The sequence below is a fragment of the Dipodomys ordii genome, unplaced genomic scaffold, assembly GCF_000151885.1.
Source record: "Dipodomys ordii isolate 6190 unplaced genomic scaffold, Dord_2.0 Scaffold36, whole genome shotgun sequence".
Taxonomy (NCBI): domain Eukaryota; kingdom Metazoa; phylum Chordata; class Mammalia; order Rodentia; family Heteromyidae; genus Dipodomys; species Dipodomys ordii.
The window spans coordinates 13,143,566-13,161,643 of NW_012267252.1; the positions used below are offsets into that span (position 1 = coordinate 13,143,566).

An 18,078-nucleotide genomic window follows, 5' to 3' on the forward strand; every position below is an offset into this window, starting at 1 on the left:
TCAGGCCCCATGACCGGACCCCCCCAAAAAAAATTTGCTAAGGGTCTGTCAATTTTATTTTTTCGAAGAACCAACTCTTTGTTTTGTTGATTCTTTCTATGTTTTTTTTGGATTCTAATTCATTTAATTCTGATTTAATTTTAATTATTTCTTTCCACCTACTGGTTTGGGGTTTATCTTGCTGCTCTTTTTCAAGGAGGCTCAGATGTCTCATTAAATTGTTGGTTTCAGATCTCTCCAATATGATGTAGGAACTCAGAGCTATAAACTTGCCTCTGAGTACTGCTTTTGCTGTGTCCCAAAGGAGCTGGTAATTTGTGAGTTCATTTTTGCTGAATATCATGAACATTTGAATTTTGCTTCTAATCTCTTCCATGACCCACTAGTGATTCAACGCTGTGTTGTTCAGCCTCCATTTTTACAGGACTTTCTTTGGTGGCTTTTGGTGTTGAGTTCTAATTTTATTCCCTTGTGGTCTGAAAGAATGCAAGTATAACTTAAATGTTTCTGAATTTGGACAAGTTTGCTTTGTGGCCTAAAATGTGGTCTATTTTGGAAAATGTTCCATGTGCTGCTGAGAGAAACGTGTATTCTGATGTGCTGTGTGAAATCGGTAGATGTCTGTTAAATCTAGTTGATCTATGCAATTGTTTAAATCTGGGGTTTCTCTGTTGAGTTTTTGCCGAGTTGATCTATCCAGTGGGGATAGTGGTGTGTTAAAGTCCCCAACAATTAATGTCTTTGGATCTATGTGAGATTTGAGGGAAAGTAGTGTTTCTTGGATAAATGTGTACTCTGTTGTTTGGTGAATAGAGATTTAGAATTGTAATATCCTCCTGAAGGAGAGATCCCTTAATTATTATGTAGCGACCTTCTTTATTGCTTCTCACTAGTTTTAATTTGAAGTCTATTTTATCTGATATTATGATTGCAACCCCGCCTGTTTATGGGGACCATTTGCTTGGTAGATTTTGCTCCAGCCTTTCACTTTCAAAATGTGTTTGTTTTTATGGGCAAGGTGTGACTCCTGAAGGCAGCAGATAGAAGGATCTTGCTTTTTAATCCAACTAGACAGTCTATGTCGCTTAATGTTGAGAGATAGGACTGAGAGGTACTTGGGGGTTCCTGCCATTTTATCCACCTTTTTGGGGGCTGCGGCAACTGGGTTCTTCCTATGGTACATGGATTCTCAGTTTGGGTGCAGTTTCTTGGCCTTTATTGTGGTCTTGTTGGTTTTCTATGTGTAGGACATCTTTAAGTATCTTTTGTAGATGGAGATATATTGTTTCAGTTTTTCTTTGCTATGGAAGGTTTTTATTTGACCTTTGGTTATGAAGGAGAGTTTAGCTGGGTACAGTGTTCTTGGTTGATAGTTGTTAGGGCCTGGCATACATCATTCCAGGCTTTAATTTAATCTTGCTTTAATTGTCTCTGCTGAGAAATCTGAGGTGATTCTAATTGGTTTCCCTTTATTGGTGACTGATCTTTTCTCCTTGACAGCTTTAAGGATCTTTTCCTTGGTCTGAATTGTGATCCTGTGTGGATATAATGTGACGGTGGGATGTCCTGTTCTGGTCTGGTCTATTTGGGTTTTTAAAACCTTCTTGTATCTGAATGTTTGGGAAGTTCTCTGCTAGAATCCTGTTAAACAAATTTCCTAGACCATTAACTTCTGTCTCTAGGTGCTCCTCTATACCCATTATCCTCAGATTAGGCCTTCTGATGTTGTCTTCCAAATGTTGAGTAGATCTATCATATTTCTTGATTTGTCTTGGATAGTTGTATGTTTTCTCTATAATATCTAGGCTGTCTTCAATCCCCGAGATTCAATTTTCTGCATGGTCTAACCTACTGTCAAGACTTTCTACTTTGTTTTTTATTTCTTTTCCTTCTATTTGGTTGGCTTTGATGGCTTCAAATTCTTTGTTGGAGCTTCGTTTTAGATCTTGGATGAACTTCTTTACTTCCTTAATTTGGTGTTAATTTACTTCCTTAATTCAGCGTTTATTCTCAAATCACTTAGTTGATTGGTTATGGTTTCCTTGGACTCCCATTCCGTCTGTTGGGCTCCATTCAGCATTTCCTTTGTGGTCTCCTTGACTTCTTTCAGCTGTCTGTTTATGGAGTCCATGAATGCCTCTATTGATCTTTGTCTATTCTCATCCTGCTCTCGCAGGATGAAGCTATCTGCTCCTTGTCAGTTGTCAGTTTTTGCTGGTGTTGAGTAGAATCCACTTGTCTGCTGTGTCTGGTGCCTTTCTCCCAGACTTTCTGAGTTGTAGGTATGGCGGCTACAGCCGCCGCTACCACAGCTGCAGCTACTGGAAGTGCTCAGATCTGTCTCCTTGCCTGGATTTTCCCTCTCTGGCCAAACTCTCTGTACTGTGATGGCACACTTGGTGTAATTCTCTGGCCTAGGACTGATCACTAAAACTGCTTTCTATGTGACAGCTTGTGTAGCCTCCAGTTTTTCCTCTGCCATCTTCCTGGAACCCCCTTTGGAACTCAGAATTTTTAAGGTGGACCCAAAACATCTAGTGACAAGCCATGTTCTCTCTTAGCTCTCCACTCAGCATGTTCCCCAAGAGGAGGCAGGGGGCAATTCCAGTCTTCAGGATTTTCTTGCTCATTTTCAGCACAGAGCTGTTGAAAGCTCCACAGCAGTATTACCCAAGCATTCCACATCTGTGCTCTTCATGGGGCCCCTAGACACATGAGGTTACTGAACACTATCATGTGGCTAGTATACATGAGGAGCTGAAATTTTAATTTAATTTTAATTAAAGCTAAATAGGCATATGAAGCTAGCTGTAGCAATGGATCTGACAGCCTGGTTTAAGGATGGGTTCCATCTTATGAAATCCATATGTGATGAATAAATTTATATATGCATGTATTTAGCTCAGAGGAGGGAATGAAGAGGTACTGGGTTTTAATTCAGGGCCTCATGCTTGCTTATAGGTGTTCTACCACTTGAGCCACACTGCCTTTTTGTTTTAGTAATAATTTAGGTAGGATCTCATACTCTTTACTCAGGGGCAGCTTTGACTGAGAACTTGCAAATTATGCCCTTGTAGCTAGTATTATAGGTGTGTGCCACCACACCTAGCTTGTTTGATGGGATCTTGCTAACTTTTTGCACAGGCTTAACTTGAACTCCAAGTGCCTCCAAGTCACTATGATTATAGACATGAACTATTAGGCTCTTAACAAGCTACATGGAGAATAACTTCTTTTCTATGCTGGCAAAATGGAAATTCCGTTTACACCTGCAGTCCCCACAATTTAAATGCCCATAAAAGTGAATCGCATCAAATTCCAACAAATATATTAAGGAACAGTATGTAATATAAGCTTTGGATTTCTACAGATACTTCATATAGAAGTATAGTGCCTGAAACAAAAATGAAATCAGTATCCTTGCAAAAGAATTACTTACACTTCTGACTCTCTTGTCAGCTTTTTGTTTCAACTGTTCTATCTGTAATGGAAGAGACAAAAAGGAAAAAGTAAATCTTTGACTCAATGTAAAAACACACTCTACCCTATTTAGTATCAGAGTAACCTGAGAATCTCCAGTTTTCCTGTATTTTATATTGTTGGCAACTTTAAGCCACAAGCCCTGGGAACTGGGGACTCAGAGTAGGGCCTTCTCAGAACCTACTTGCCTGTGTTGGCTGTGTGTATTCCTGTTGGGCCACTGTGGCCCAGGATGAGAGCTTAGTGGTCTGTGCCTGCATTTCTAGGCTAGTGTGCAAGACAAAGACCCTGAGACCCACCAACTCTCTGGACACAGGAAAGTTGTAATGCTCTTCCCTCCTTCGCTACTACTAGTAATAGTATATTAGATATAGTAGAGAAAATATGACCTGCACTCTAGACCCCTGTCAGATTAAAGACACCGGCTACCAGAATGAAAATGATGAGGTCTCATGAGTATAGGGCAGTGACATATGGCCAGTGTCCAGTGCAGAAAAATCTAGAGTAGGGAGGTTGGTACAGAAACAGTGAAACTGGCAGTAGTCTTGAGGACAGACAGAAAGGAAGCCATCTGAGGTAGAGAGAGTGCAGGCAAAGTCAGGTGGCAGGAATGTACAAGAGTTCCCATTATACTGTTGGAAGGCAGTTTTAGGTCAGATTTTTTACAACCATGTGAAAGAGTTAGGAAATTTGTCACACAGGTCTGGAGTATTTCAGACTAAAGGAAGAAACACAACAACAGATATTTTTATGAGTATTAGATCTGGTGTGACACACTGATAACATCTGGATTATATTACTATCACTGAGTTAAGAGACAGAAGGAGAGGGACAAAAGAAGGGCTCTTGGAACACAAATACCCACCGTTAAGCTATACTGGTGACATCCTTCTCTTATCGGCCACTCCAATCCATCTCCTTCAGGCACCCCTGAACACGTAAAAACCTGTTTAAAGTTCTTCCATCTACTTCCCAAGTCATAGGGAAAAACAAAGATTTCATCTAGCTGGTAATATTGAATTCGATCTTTAGCCTGTGGATAACAAAGATACAAAATAGCAGCTACTGGGCTGGTTAGGTGGCTCAGTTGAAGAGTGCTTGCTTTACATGCATGAGACCCTGGGTTTAATTTCTCAGTACCACATAAACAGAAAATGCTGGAAGTGGCTCAAGTGGTAAAGCTCTGGACTTGAGCTGAAGAGTTGAGGGACAGAGTCCTGCCCCAGAGTTCAAGCCCCATGACCGACAAAAAACAAAAAACAAACAAACAAAAAAGCAGATACTTAAGTCTCAAGTGGTTTTCAGTAAACATTAGTGGGAATACTTATTTCTCAAGTTTGTTTCGGTCACAACTGTACTTTCTTCTTGTTGTACTTTCTTCTAAAGATTCTCTTTATCATACTCTGAGGAATTTGACACAGAAAACCAACTTCATATGCTCATAGGTAATGAATGTTTTATAAAAAACTTTTTTTTGTGTGTGTGCTAGTGTTGGGGCTTGAACTCAAGGGTTGGGCACCGTCCCTTAGATTTTTTACTGAAGACTGGTAACTGTATCACTTGAGCCACAGCATGGCTTTTGAGTGGTTAACATGAGATAAAGCTGGGTTGGCTTTAAATCTCAACCCTTAGATCTAACCTCCCGAGTAGCTATGATTACAGGCATGTGCCACCAAAGCCTGGTGAAAAACACTCTTAAAAAACCAGAAGAGCTGGGTGCTGGTGGCTCATGCCTATAATCCTAGCTACTCAGAAGGCTGAGATTTGAGGTTCAAAGCCAGCCTGGGCAGGAAAGTCCATGAGACTCTCATCTCTAATAAACCATCAGAAAACCCGAAGTGGTGCTGTGGCTCAAGTGGTAGAGCACTAGCCTTGAGCTGAAGAGCTCAGGAACAGCGCCCAGGCCCCAGCACCCAGGCCCAGAATTCAAGCCCCACAACCAACAAAAACAAAACAAACAAACAAAAAAAACCCCAGAAAGTGCTGTTGGTGGGAGTGGAAACTTGTTCAACCACTCTGGAAAGCAGTATGGCAGTTCCTCAAAAGACTACACATAGAATTCCATGACCCAGCAATCCCACTTCTGGGATTTACCCCAATGATCACAAACAAGGCCATATTAAAGTTACCAGCATAACTATGTTTATCACAGCATTATTCACCATAGCTAAGCTATGTGACCAACTCTGATGCCCCTCAGTAGATCAAGAAAATGTGATATATATGTATGTGTAAATATACATATATATATGTGTGTGTGTGTATATATATATATATATATATATATATATATGAACTCTATGCTTCTATCAGAAAGAATGACACCACACAATTTGTTAGGAAATAGAAAGACTTCAAAAAAAATCATATTAAGTGAAGTAAGTCAGACCCAAAGAAATATAGGTCCTGTGGTTTCTCTTATTTGCAATAATCAGTATATGTCTAAGATAAGCTTATCAGATGAGCAAAAAAAGCTCAAAAGCTATGTACATATGACCATATAAGATGATACTAAGCAAAATGACCCCCAAGATATAGACATAAGAGCTTTTTCTTTGTTGTTGTCTTAATGTACTTTGTGATTTTTGTTTGTTTGTTTCTGTTATATGTTCTTTCTCCTATGGCATATCCCTGTTGTCACTATATTTGGTTTTGGTACCTTGCATCTTGTATCTACATTTATTTAATTTGGGGAGGGGAAGAAGAATAACAAAATTCTGCAACAAGGACATAGGATGACCAATTGCAACAATGATACTCACAAGACACTATGTTGGAAATGAACTTTACAACTTTGGGGGGGGGGCAGTGAGGGAGGTGAAGGAGGAAAGGGATAGGAGAAAAACAAGGGAGGGGGTAACAATGCTCAACAAGGAATGTACTCATCACCTTACTTATGTAACTGTAACCCCTCTGTACAGCATCTTTATAAGAGAATAAATTTTTTTAAGAAGAGAAAGTGTGTGTAGATGATCTTTTATTTTTAAGAAAATAGTATCACACAATATAAATTAATATTTGCATTTACTTGCACATATTATGCATTTACATAAAAATTTAAGTAACATCAATTATATTTTAGGCAATTAAATGGTTAATTAACCTAAGGCAATACACTAGTTTCAAACTTCTTAAGTTCTGCTGACCTCTAGTGGTATAAAGATACAAAGATACATTCTAGCAACAATGTGTAAAGTTTAAATTTGTGTGTACTTCAGTGTCTAGTAATTTCTATTAATTTCCCATAGATTTAATATCACTTGAATTATTTACTCAGTGATAAAGTGCAAGTTTCAAAATAAAGTTTAAGTTCAGCAAGTTACTTTACAGTTTTAAATTAGCAAAGTTAGCCTACTATCTATTTATGATGCTTACTAGAAATGATACTTTGAAATATTTGACTATGAAGCTTTTCATAAGAAATCTTCTATGGTTATTTATAATAAGTAATGTGGATATTGACTTTATTAAAAACTTTTTCCCAAGCTATAACATGAATGAATCTTCATTAAGAAAATGTGGATCATGCCTGTACTCCTAACTACTCAGGAGGCTGAGATCTGAGGATCATGGTTTAAAGCCAGCCTGGGCAGAAAAGTCCTTGTCAGACTCTTATCTCCAATTAATCACACAAAAACCAGAAGTGGTGCTGTGGCTCAAGTGGTAGAGCGCTAGCCTTGAGCACAAAGAAGCTCAGGGACCTGAACACCCAGGTCCTGAGTTCAAGCCCCACAACCACCACCACTATCACCACCACCACCAACAACAACAAAAGAAAGAAAGAAGAAAAAGAAAAACAAGAAAAAAAAAGAAAAGGAAATGTATACACCTTTCCTCATTTGGAGAATAAATAGTTTTTTCTTTTTCTTTAATTTTCTTTGTTGGTTCTGTGCTGTGTTGAACTCAGGGCCTAGGCACTATCTTTGAGCTTTTTTGCCTAAGGCTAGTGCTCGACCACAGGTTTAATTGCAGCCCTTTTGGTGATTTATTGCAGATAAAGAGTTTCCCTGACTTTCTTGTCCAGGCTGGCTTCAAACTGTGACCCTCAGATCTCAGCTTCCTGAAAAGGATTACAGGTGTCATTGTGTTCCTTCTTATTTTGTAAAACAATCAGAAATCTTCAAAATGAACTGAAGCTCAGTAAACAGACAGGTACAGTATTTACAGAGAAAACCTGGTAAGAAGACAGTAGTTTACAAACAACTCCATCAAAAATAATTGTCTTTGTGTTAAAGGGGCAGTAAGTGAAGATGGGTTTATGTCAATGCTATATTCAAAGGTGAGGCATGTGGTGAAACTATGGGCCTGTAGGTAAGGGAATAAAAGTACCTAGAAAGGCTTGGAGAGAGCCAAGGAAGGAACTCTGTAAGAAGTGAGAGTCAAGTAAAAAGTCTGGGAAGAGTGTCTAGGCTGAGAACAACCTGTGTAAAAGATATAGAAGCTCTGGGTGTGAACCAGAAGGTGCCAAGGGCAGAAAATGAGTGGAGAAGCAGACCAGGGGAAATCACGAAAGGTCACGCTATGTATACGCTAAGGTGCTTGAGTGTAAACCTGCGTGGTTCTCAAAGCCTGGTTTTTTTTAGGTCCCATTAAGTCTCTGAGACCTCTTCTTTGGTTTTAAGAAAGTCAAAGTATTTTCATAAGAATACTAAAATTTTTATTTGCCTTTATATTGTGTTGACATTTGCAATGGCACCTAATTTGCTGGTACCTAATAGGAATCAAAACACTGGCACCAAACTGTTAGTCATAATATTGTTTGCCAATACAGTGTGAAACTTGGGATTTCTTTTTAAAGTCAGGGCCTCATGTTTGCTAGATTGTTTTCTCACTAGTTATTTTTAGGAGTGTTTCCCTTCCAAACCTGGTGTAGCCTCTGAGCTGTGATCCAGGTTACTACAGGCTACTACTAGGCTCTGACTGGTTATAGCTCTGACTGGTTACAGACCCCACTGTATCCAACTTCCCTTCAATGGAGATGAAGTCACATGGGAAGTCTGGAATGGCTTTGTACCACAATCTTCAAAGTCTCAGCCTCCTACAGAGCTTGGGATGATAGGTACCCAACACTGCACTCAGCTATGAGTTGAAAAGGAGTCTTGCTAACATTTCTGTTCCAGATGGCCTTGAATGATGATCCTTCCATTCTTGGCCTTCTAAAGTAATTAGGATTACAGGCATGAGCACCTAGCCTTTAATATATTGTTAAAAAATAACTTCATGTACAAATGTTCTTTTGGTACTGAAGTTTGAACTCAGGGCCTTGCTGCCTCAATTGCCACTCTACCATTTGAACCAACTACCTTCTGTTGACTCAAAATACTGAAGAGATTTGTAAAACTATAAAACAAGGCCACTTTCCCCCAATTTCTCATTTGAAAAGTATAATTTTCATAAAAATGTTATTTTTACTAACTACATGTTACTGGTATTTTAAGTGAAATAATCTTCTAAAACTTCTCTCAGAAAATATGGTAAATACCAACAGATACACTACACATAAAAGCTATTTTTCTCTTTAACTTTTGGGAGTATAAAATGATTGTGAGACCAAAATCTGAGAACTAGCTGCTTAAGCTAATGTCTATAGACAAGTTGCCAGGGGCTAAATATGTCCTACATATATGTATATGTGTGATTTTACTGTTATTTTTTTTCTTTTTGTCGGTTGTAGGGCTTGAACTCTGGGCTTGGGCGCAGTCCCTGTGTTCTTCAGCTCAAAGCGAGTGCTCTACTGCCTGAACTACAGCGCCACTTCTGGTTCTCTAGTGGTTTATTGGAAATAAGAGTCTCACAGATTTTGGTGCCTGGGCTGGCTTTGCACCACAATCCTCAGATCTCAGATCTGAATAGCTAGAATTATAGGCATAAGCCACTGGCGCCTGGCTGATTTTATTATTTTCTCTTGTTTTTAATTGGAATTTCTTGATAACATTTAAACAATAAGAGAGCATCCCATAAAATCAAGATTTTTTACCAAAAAAAATCCATAAGGTCTTATAACACTGAGGAATCTTTCATGCATGAATCTAGCATGCAGATGATGTAAGGAAACTGGAAGTCAAATTGTCACTTCTGGACACTTAGTAAATTTGATCTGTTAGTTAATATATTATCGAGGAAATGATTAAAATTTACCTTCTCTTCAATCCATGATTCAATAGAAGTTTTGTTTCTGAGAATTATTTTCATCTGCAAATTAAATAATGACATTTAATGATGCCTTTGGTTTCCTTAAATGCTCATTTTCACAATCTTCTTATGTGCTAGCTCTCATTGCTCCCTTTCATAAGTAACAACATTCAGGACAAGAGGTCACTTCACAGTTAGCATGTGGTCCATCTGACTCTTATGTTTCTTGGTCTTAACCACCATATCACAGTATCTCATCATAAAAATGATATATCAGTAACCAAGTCTGAATCTAGTATTACATTTCCTTTTTTTTTTTTTTGGGTGGTTGTGGGGCTTGAATTCTGGGCCTGGGTGCTGTCCCTGAGCTCTTCAGCTCAAGGCTAGCGCTTTAACACTTGAGCCACAGAACCACTTTTGGTTTTCTGGTGGTTAACTGGGAGATAAGCGTCTTACTGGGCTGGGAAGGTGGCTCAGTGGTAGAGTGCTTGCCTTGAATGCATGAGGCCCTGGGTTCGATTCCTCAGCACCATATAAGCAAAAAAGAAAAAAGCCAGAAGTGGCACTGTGGCTCAAGCGGTAGAGTGCTAGCCTTGAGCTGAAGAGCTGAGGGACAAGTGCCCAGGCCCAGAGTTCAGGCCCCATGACTAGACCACCCCCAACAACAACAACAAAAAAATCTTACTGACTTTCCTGCTCAGACTGGCTTTGAACCTCGATTCTCAGATCTCAGCCTCCTGAGTAGGATTACAGACGTGAGCCACTGGCACCCGGCTATATTTATGTTTTTAAGTAATGTTTTTCAGAGTACTAATAAAGCACTGGATACATCAATATTTAAATGTACTTGCTATTAACATCTATTAACAGCATTGTAAAATTTAAATTTATGACTAATCTATTTACAAGTAACGGTGACATTTCTGTCAACCTATATATACTCTACTTGTCATAGTGTATTCATTATTTATTCTATTTTTCCAATTTCTTTTTTTTTTTGTCGGTTGGGGGGCTTGAACTCTGGGCCTAGGCGCTGTCCCTCAGCTCTTCAGCTCAAGGTGAGCGCTCTACCACTTGAGCTACAGCGCCACTTCCGGTTTTCTGGTGGTTTACTGGAGATAGGAGTCTCATGGTCTCTCCTGCCCGGGCTGGCTTTGAACCGCGATCCTCAGATCTCAGCCTCCTGAGTAGCTAGGATTACAGGCGTGAGCCACCAGCGCCCGGCTATTTTTCCAATTTCTTAAACACAAGTGATCCACTCATAAAAGTTTTCACACTTTAGAATTTTAGTTTATTGCTATTATGATTTTTTAAATTGTTCTTCCACCACTGAGCTGATGCTCTAGATACTTGAACCACACCTCCAGCCTAGCTTTTGACAGCTAATTGGAGAGTGAGTTTCAGACTTTTCAGCTTAGGTTGGTTTTGAATCATGATCCTTCAGGTCTCAGTCCCTTTAGTAGACTATAGAAATGTGAGCCACCAGTGCCCAGCTTTCTAATATGACAATTATATTGGAAAAAAAATCAAATAATTATGAGTTTTCCATGGAACCTCTTCATTTTCACAACTGTAACATCAAACGTTAGCAGACTGATTCACCAAAGACTAGGTGGTAAATAGCAACAAAAACTATGTCATGGGGTTATTATAAATGAGTTGATAGACTTAAAGTACCTACAATTGTGCCTTACATATAAACACTAAACAAAAGTGTTAGCTATATTATGATTATTCCTTATTATGATTAAATATGCTATTATAAAATGATATTAATAATTATGTTTACTGAGTATACTCCTGGTGTCCTTGGGTGAGCCACTTAACCTTTTTGAGAATCAACCACTTATTTGATTGCTAAGGAAATAAGACAGTAATAAGCTGTGTCTGTGTGCCAATCCTGGGGCTTGAACTCAGGACCTGGGTGCTGTCCCTGAGCTTTCTTGGCTTAAGGCTATAGTTCTACTAGTTGAAACACAGCTCCATATCTGGCTTTTTGGTGGTTAAATGGACTTTCCTGCCTGGGTTAGCTTTGAACCATGACCCTCAGATCTCAGCTTCAGAATTACAGACATGAATCACTTGGTACCCAGCTAGTAATACAGTTTTATTGGCTTCTTTTGAGTTGATGTGAAGAGTTAAGAACTGTAAAGTAAGAAGAGTTCTCAACTTAACTATATAACTAGAGTATATAAGTAGAGAGTACACACACATATATGTACTCCAGTAAACATTTCATAGATGAAATCAATAATCCCAGAGATTCTCACAAAATTATTTGTCTAGTACCAATGATTAAATTAGTTGCTTAAATGGGCTAAGCAAAAGTAATTTTTACCAATGTCATTTTAAAATGCAGTCTTTATCTTTCTTACTATAATCAGTCCAAATAAGTGGCCCCTTTTAGCCAGAGGTGACTGAGAAACTCACCTGGATAAAAAACAACATTCCAACAGCTATGGTTGTTCCTAAAGCTAATCCCAACGCAAACAAAGTGGCGGCAAATGCAGCTAAACCAAAGGGAACAACTGGGAGAGGATCTCTCCTTGCTGCACTCATATCAATCTTTATGGTGTTCCACCCAAAGGAGAGCTATAATAAACAACAACAACAATATTCACTTGAAATGGCTGGCTGTTCATTGGTCAATCAAATTCTGCTAAAACAATGAATAAAACATATGCAACCAAAGCAAATGTAGAAAACAAAATACTTTGGGTTGGGCTCATGGTGATGTTTATGATTTTGTCTCTCCCCATCCATCCATCCATCCATCTTCTTACAGTACTGAGGACCTTAGCTAGAACCTCAAACATGTGGACAAATGCTCTAGTACTGAACTGCAGACATACCCCATTCTTAAATTATTCTTTAGAGCTGCTTTTGTTAGTTTCTGCAGTCAACTAAGCTTTATAATTATTAATATTTATGAACAACAATAGACCCCAATGTACGCTGTAATTGTGTCTTCTTGTTATTTTCAAGTTACAACACAGATAACATAGGATTTAAATGCAGGCCAGGCCAAATAGGACCTGGGCCTATATACAATTTGAAAATATTAGAAGTTAGATGCCAACACTTAAAAATCTGAACATTTTATATAAACATTCAAATTCTTTCCTAAGAAATGGGAGGATCTAATATTTCTGGACTAGTATTCCCATAGGGTACAAATAAAATATGGTGGTCCCCTCTTTGAAGGCCATGTAATATCTAGTTTGCCACAGAGAAAGACCTATGTCTTTCACTGACTTTCCAGGTTGACTAGGGGAGTTTTGTAACCTCTGAACTTTATTTCACAATCACTTACTCTTAAACCAACTCCAACTACAGTCAGTATAACTTGATTATTTTAGGACATGTATGTGTCACCTTACAGGGCACTGGAGTTAGACATGAACAGAATTATAACCTGCCACATGAACTGAAATTACTACTGTGGCTTTTTCTTCTTGCTCTTTTCCTTTTCTTCCCTTTCCCACCTCTCTATGCTTACCATAACAATTAAGTTTGAAGTCTAACACATGTATACAATGCTAACATAATTATTAACCAAAACTAGAGTGTCTAAGGTAAATTTCTCGAACAAAATAATCTTTCCTTAAGATTGTTTTCTGAAAAGGAACTGATACAGAGGTGAAACACACTGGCTTGGCTGAATCAGGCAGCATATTTCTAAAAGGAACTTCTTAATGTTGATAACTTCCACTGACTCTGGCATGAGTGATACACTAAACATTTCCACTTACCCGATTGTAAAGCTGTGTGTACATAGTCATAACAAAAATGAAAGCTGCATGGATACAACCCAGTGGGGCCAAAAGGAGAAACAGTGTGAATGAAGCATGATTTTGGTAACCACAACAGTTGTTGATCCAAGGACAGTGATGGTCCATCTTCATCACGCATCTAACAAGAAAAATTTACAGGAGACATGTATAACTGGTTTTCAGAGGATTGAGTAAATAGGAATCCAACACATCCAGGAGTCATAGGGGAACAATACTTCATGGAAAACAAAGATTCGTCTTTCTGAGCTTTTAAAATTGATAGCTGGGTAAGTTACTCCTTTTTAATTCTAGACAGTGCGAGAGGGAAGGGAGGCTCAGCAGGGAAGTCATTATAGAGAAATGAGCATAGGCCCTGGTTTTCTTCTAGACTGGGAATGCAGTCAGTGACTCAAGTTGAGTACAGTAGTGAATCCAGAAGAATCACTTTACAAATCTCCCCTGGGTCTCTCGGGGGTGAACAGATATTGTAACTTACTTCCTGTGCACATTATACTTCAGATGTGGAACCCTGAGCTCAGCAAGTTGACTGCAGCATATAAGGTACAATAAGAAGAGTCTTACTGTGTTTCTTGTCCTTTTCTTTGCTACAGGAACATTTCTTGGCTTGAAAACAAGTTTTATTTGTCTCCAATGGTTTCCTAAATTTCTCTTAATCAATGGATACAGTTGCTCATAAAAGATCTTGGCCTATTTCAAACTTTAAAAAAAATAGTGACTCTGATTTCTTCTCATTAAGTTCTTGTTATTAAAACACTGTGATAACAAGTGGATTCATTTTTATTAGATCTGTACAAAGTATAACTATTTGTCCATCAATAATGGGGAAAGTAGGTCCCCTTTATAATTCAGACTCAGAACTGTAAAACTAGTCAAGGTAACAGTCAACAAACACATTTAATTTTGAGAGTCTGTGGAAACTAGAAATGTAACTTTTTACCCTGTTCCTGTAGGGTGAGAGCAAAATACACCTATTTTTTCTAAAAAAAAAAAAAAAAAAAACCCAACTTTTTATTTATAACAAAGAAAGAACAAAATTTCTTATCTGGATTGATAAAATTTCAGCTAAAATTAAGACTGTAGACACAAACATTTTTGACAAAGTGGCCACTTGGCAGAGAATAAATTTATCCTGTTGTGGTAGAAAGTACAACAACAAAACATCAGCAATCAAGTTGTTCCAAGGAACAATAGAGACAGATACCTGTTGCACTTTCTGCAGTGATGTGATCGTGGTGCCTTGAATGCTTGGCAAACTTTACAATACTGGAGATACATGCTATCCTGAGAATTTTCCTTGCCAGCAAAATACAAATAAAAATACATTAGTGACTAGATCCCAAGTATTAAGAAATCAGACTTTATGAATAAATGCTTTCCTGTGGTAGGAATTTCTTTTAGATGCAAGAAAGATGCATTTCCAGTCCTTTCATTTGAGTAAGTTAAAAATAACAAAATTTATGGCAAAAGCAGCTCTACTCTCCACGTTACCCAGAGGTTATTTTTCATTTCTGTTCCCCAGAAATATTTTGTCATTAGTTGGCTCTGCTAGTCCTCAATCTCAATAGAATAGGAGTTTAGAAAGAGCTGACAGCTTGGCAGGTGTTTTAAGAGTGGAGATTTAAGCCTAAGTTGATACCTTTTCTCAAATCTGCCTTCTTCTTCTATTACCTTTGTCACCTCCTCTCCCTGGGGTCATTATAATAATTCTCCAGTTTCTCTACTTCAATTTCTCTTTCATCTAAACTGTCTGTTGTCCAAATACTGTGCTCACAAAAGAACTACCTCTGCTTGATTTCTAGAAGCCTCCTATGGTCTAACAATTTCTCATGGATTCACTTTACATGGACCTACCTTTGTTTCATTCTTATCTGTACTACATGATCTCTTTTCTAGTAGTACAAGGCTGCCATGTATCTGAATGTGTTCCTACTGTTGTCAACCTAAAACACCTTCTTTCCCAGTCTGTGCAAACTTTTACTTCTCCCACATGTCTCCAACTGAAAGTTCTAATATCAACAGCACTCAGTAGATTCTGTTACAGTTTAGTTTTCTTCATAAGTGCATGGTTCCTCTCCTGGCTTATAAGCCTTTTCTAAATAAGTTGATTCTCACTCTTCTCTGTACCATTTCAGAACTACACTGCTCAGAGAGTAACTGTGTTTCTCAAACTTTAATATACCTAAAATGTGACCTGAGGAGTATGTCAAAATAAAAGTTATGGGGTACAGACTACCAGTCTGTACTTCAAATAAGCTACCAAAGTCCCTCAGCAAGAAACAGAATCTAACAGGTTTTGAGAAGACATAAATTGATTCACACTGTATTTCTCATTGCTATATTTGCAACACATGGTTTTACATTTTTGCGATCTAAACCAACAGTTTTGACAATGTTTTTCCCAATTCTGAGAAATTTAATGTATTACATGAAAAGAAGATCCTACAGCCAGAATGCACTGTGGCTACATACTGGATTTTCTGAGCTTAACTCATCAACATGGACCTACCCCTCCACTCTATCCTCTGTTTTCTTCTTCTTCTTTTTTATATTGCTTGTGGGGTCTGAACTTAGGGCCTGGGAGCTATCCCTGAGCTTTTTTGCTTAAGGCTAGTGCTCTACCATTTTGAGCCACAGTTTCATTTCTGGTTTTTGGTGGTTAATTGAAGATAAGATTGATTCTCACAAACTTTCCTGGCCTGGGCTACCTTTGAACTGTAATCCTCAGATTTCAGCCTTCTAAATAGCCAAGATTACAAGTATGAGGAACCAGCGGCTGGTTTCCTTTCTTATTTTTAAACACAGAACAACTATTCAATGAATTTGCTTTAGATGGACATTTTCAAATAGATATAAATTCTTTGAGGATAAATGATCAATGATTACAACAATACACTCAGTTTCTACCAGGAAAAAGAACATGCTACATTCTTTGAGATTATTGGTTGGCAGATAAGGCAAAAACAAACAAACAAAATAAACCCCTAAATATACAATTATCATTAAAGTTCATTGCCAAAAGGAATCTTTTTCTTACCGGTTTCCACCCCAAAGGGACGAAGCCAGGACCAACAAACATGGCATTGAAGTAATTATAAAGAATCATGACAGTCCAGTTTATCAACATGATGAAATTCACACTTCCTCCAGTTGTATGTAAGGGCCAATACCACAATACAGAGTCAATCATGGCCATTATAGAACATATTGCTATAACACTGAGGGCTATGATGGGACCCCAGTGACAGAGTCTCTTTAATTCTTGGAGATTTTCAAACTTGATAACTGAGCAGAATGTACCCATTTTGGTACAGAATGCTTTTCTACTTCTAAATAATTATAGACTTCCTTTTTCTGTGTACACATGTCCATGTGTCACAAGTCCATGTTTGTTCCTGAAGTGTCATGCCTTCCAGCTGTGGGAGGTGAATGCAGATTGTGCCATTTTTTACTGTTTGTACTCTGAACTCAAAATCTTAGGTAGGAGAATCCACAATCCTGGGTTGAAACTCAGCCTAAAGAAAATAAAATGGGAAAGTTCAGTATGGGGGAAAAAAGAAAAAGAAGATACCATATACTGCATGTGTTAACTCCAAAAAGCAACTCACTAATATGCACACAAATGCACAATGGGATACATAGCTTAGCAAATGTCAAAAACAAATGTCAAAAAACGAGTTACCACATTCTATAAGAGTTTTATCCTGGCTTAAGAGGATAAAGAATTTTAGAGCACGGAAGTAGAGCCTTAAGGGTTGATCTCTAGAAGCTTCCTTTTTGTAAAGACAAAGATTGGCTTAGAGAGCTAAGTGATTAGGCCAAGGTCACAAGTATGGAACGGCTAAGTCCGGAAGAGAAACCAAGTTGGAGAACTCTTTTTAGGAAGTTCTAAAGTGCCCCTTAGAGATTTTCAAGTCTGAACCTGACATCTGAGCTATTTGCTTGCAGCTGACCCCAAATGCCAACCACAACAGTTTACCCCTGAAAGCAAAGGAGGAGCCGAGAGTGAAAGCTGAAAGACAGGGTGTGTGTATGAGTGTGTATATGTGTGTGAAATGATGACCGCAATAGTGAGAATATGGACACCAGCATAAAAGAGAAGATTTGAGGAAATAAGTCACTGCCACCAAGGATTTGGGAGGCAGGGCGGAGGACGGCGAGAGCAAGATTTACGTAAGGATATTTCTCACTGGACTGGCGTGAGTCAGAGGAACTTCTTCCTGAGGTATAACGGGCACAGATTCTGAGCTAGGTAGGCAGCAGATTCCCACGCAGCTAATGCCGCTGCAGTGTGCCTCGGTTTCCCCTGCCATGTCACGGAGCGGAGCGCTTAGAAATCCTCACGCAGGGAAGAAACGCGCTAGCACACGAGGTGGGTCTCGACATGGTGGAGACTCTGGTTCCAGTAGGGTGAGACGAAAGCCGCTAAGATCGTAGCTACGCCCCTGCCTCGATTTCCCACCTCAGTCCAGTCCTCAGTGCCCGCTCCTCGGCCATCGCATTTCTGGGACCGCCTGGGTTCACCCGGATCAGTGTTTCTCCTCCTTGGATAACCCCATCATAAGCACCACAAGCCAGAAATGAAGTCCTGGTACCGGAGCGGGGGGAGTGGAACGCAGGACCGCCCGGAGCAGGGCGTCTCTCCACCCCCGTCCCCGCCGCCACTCTCCCGCTC

The 18,078-nt window shown here is 38.9% G+C and overlaps 1 protein-coding gene across 2 annotated transcripts in view; it reads right to left on the reverse strand.

The window, feature by feature from the left end:
- The window catches only part of Zdhhc6 (zinc finger, DHHC-type containing 6), a 24,574-nt gene extending 6,496 nt beyond the window's left edge, over positions 1–18,078 (reverse strand). The window contains exons 1-8 of one of the 2 annotated variants that reach the window (XM_013017747.1): positions 17,866–18,078; positions 16,441–16,918; positions 14,608–14,699; positions 13,365–13,524; positions 12,043–12,204; positions 9,619–9,672; positions 4,346–4,513; positions 3,440–3,481 (exon numbers count right to left, since the gene is read on the reverse strand). In XM_013017747.1, the coding sequence (XP_012873201.1) occupies positions 3,440–3,481; positions 4,346–4,513; positions 9,619–9,672; positions 12,043–12,204; positions 13,365–13,524; positions 14,608–14,699; positions 16,441–16,707 (945 nt within the window). In that variant the 5' untranslated portion in view covers positions 16,708–16,918; positions 17,866–18,078. Of the gene's footprint in view, positions 1–3,439; positions 3,482–4,345; positions 4,514–9,618; positions 9,673–12,042; positions 12,205–13,364; positions 13,525–14,607; positions 14,700–16,440; positions 16,919–17,593 lie in introns of both variants that reach the window. The other variant, XM_013017748.1, reaches the window with a different exon arrangement.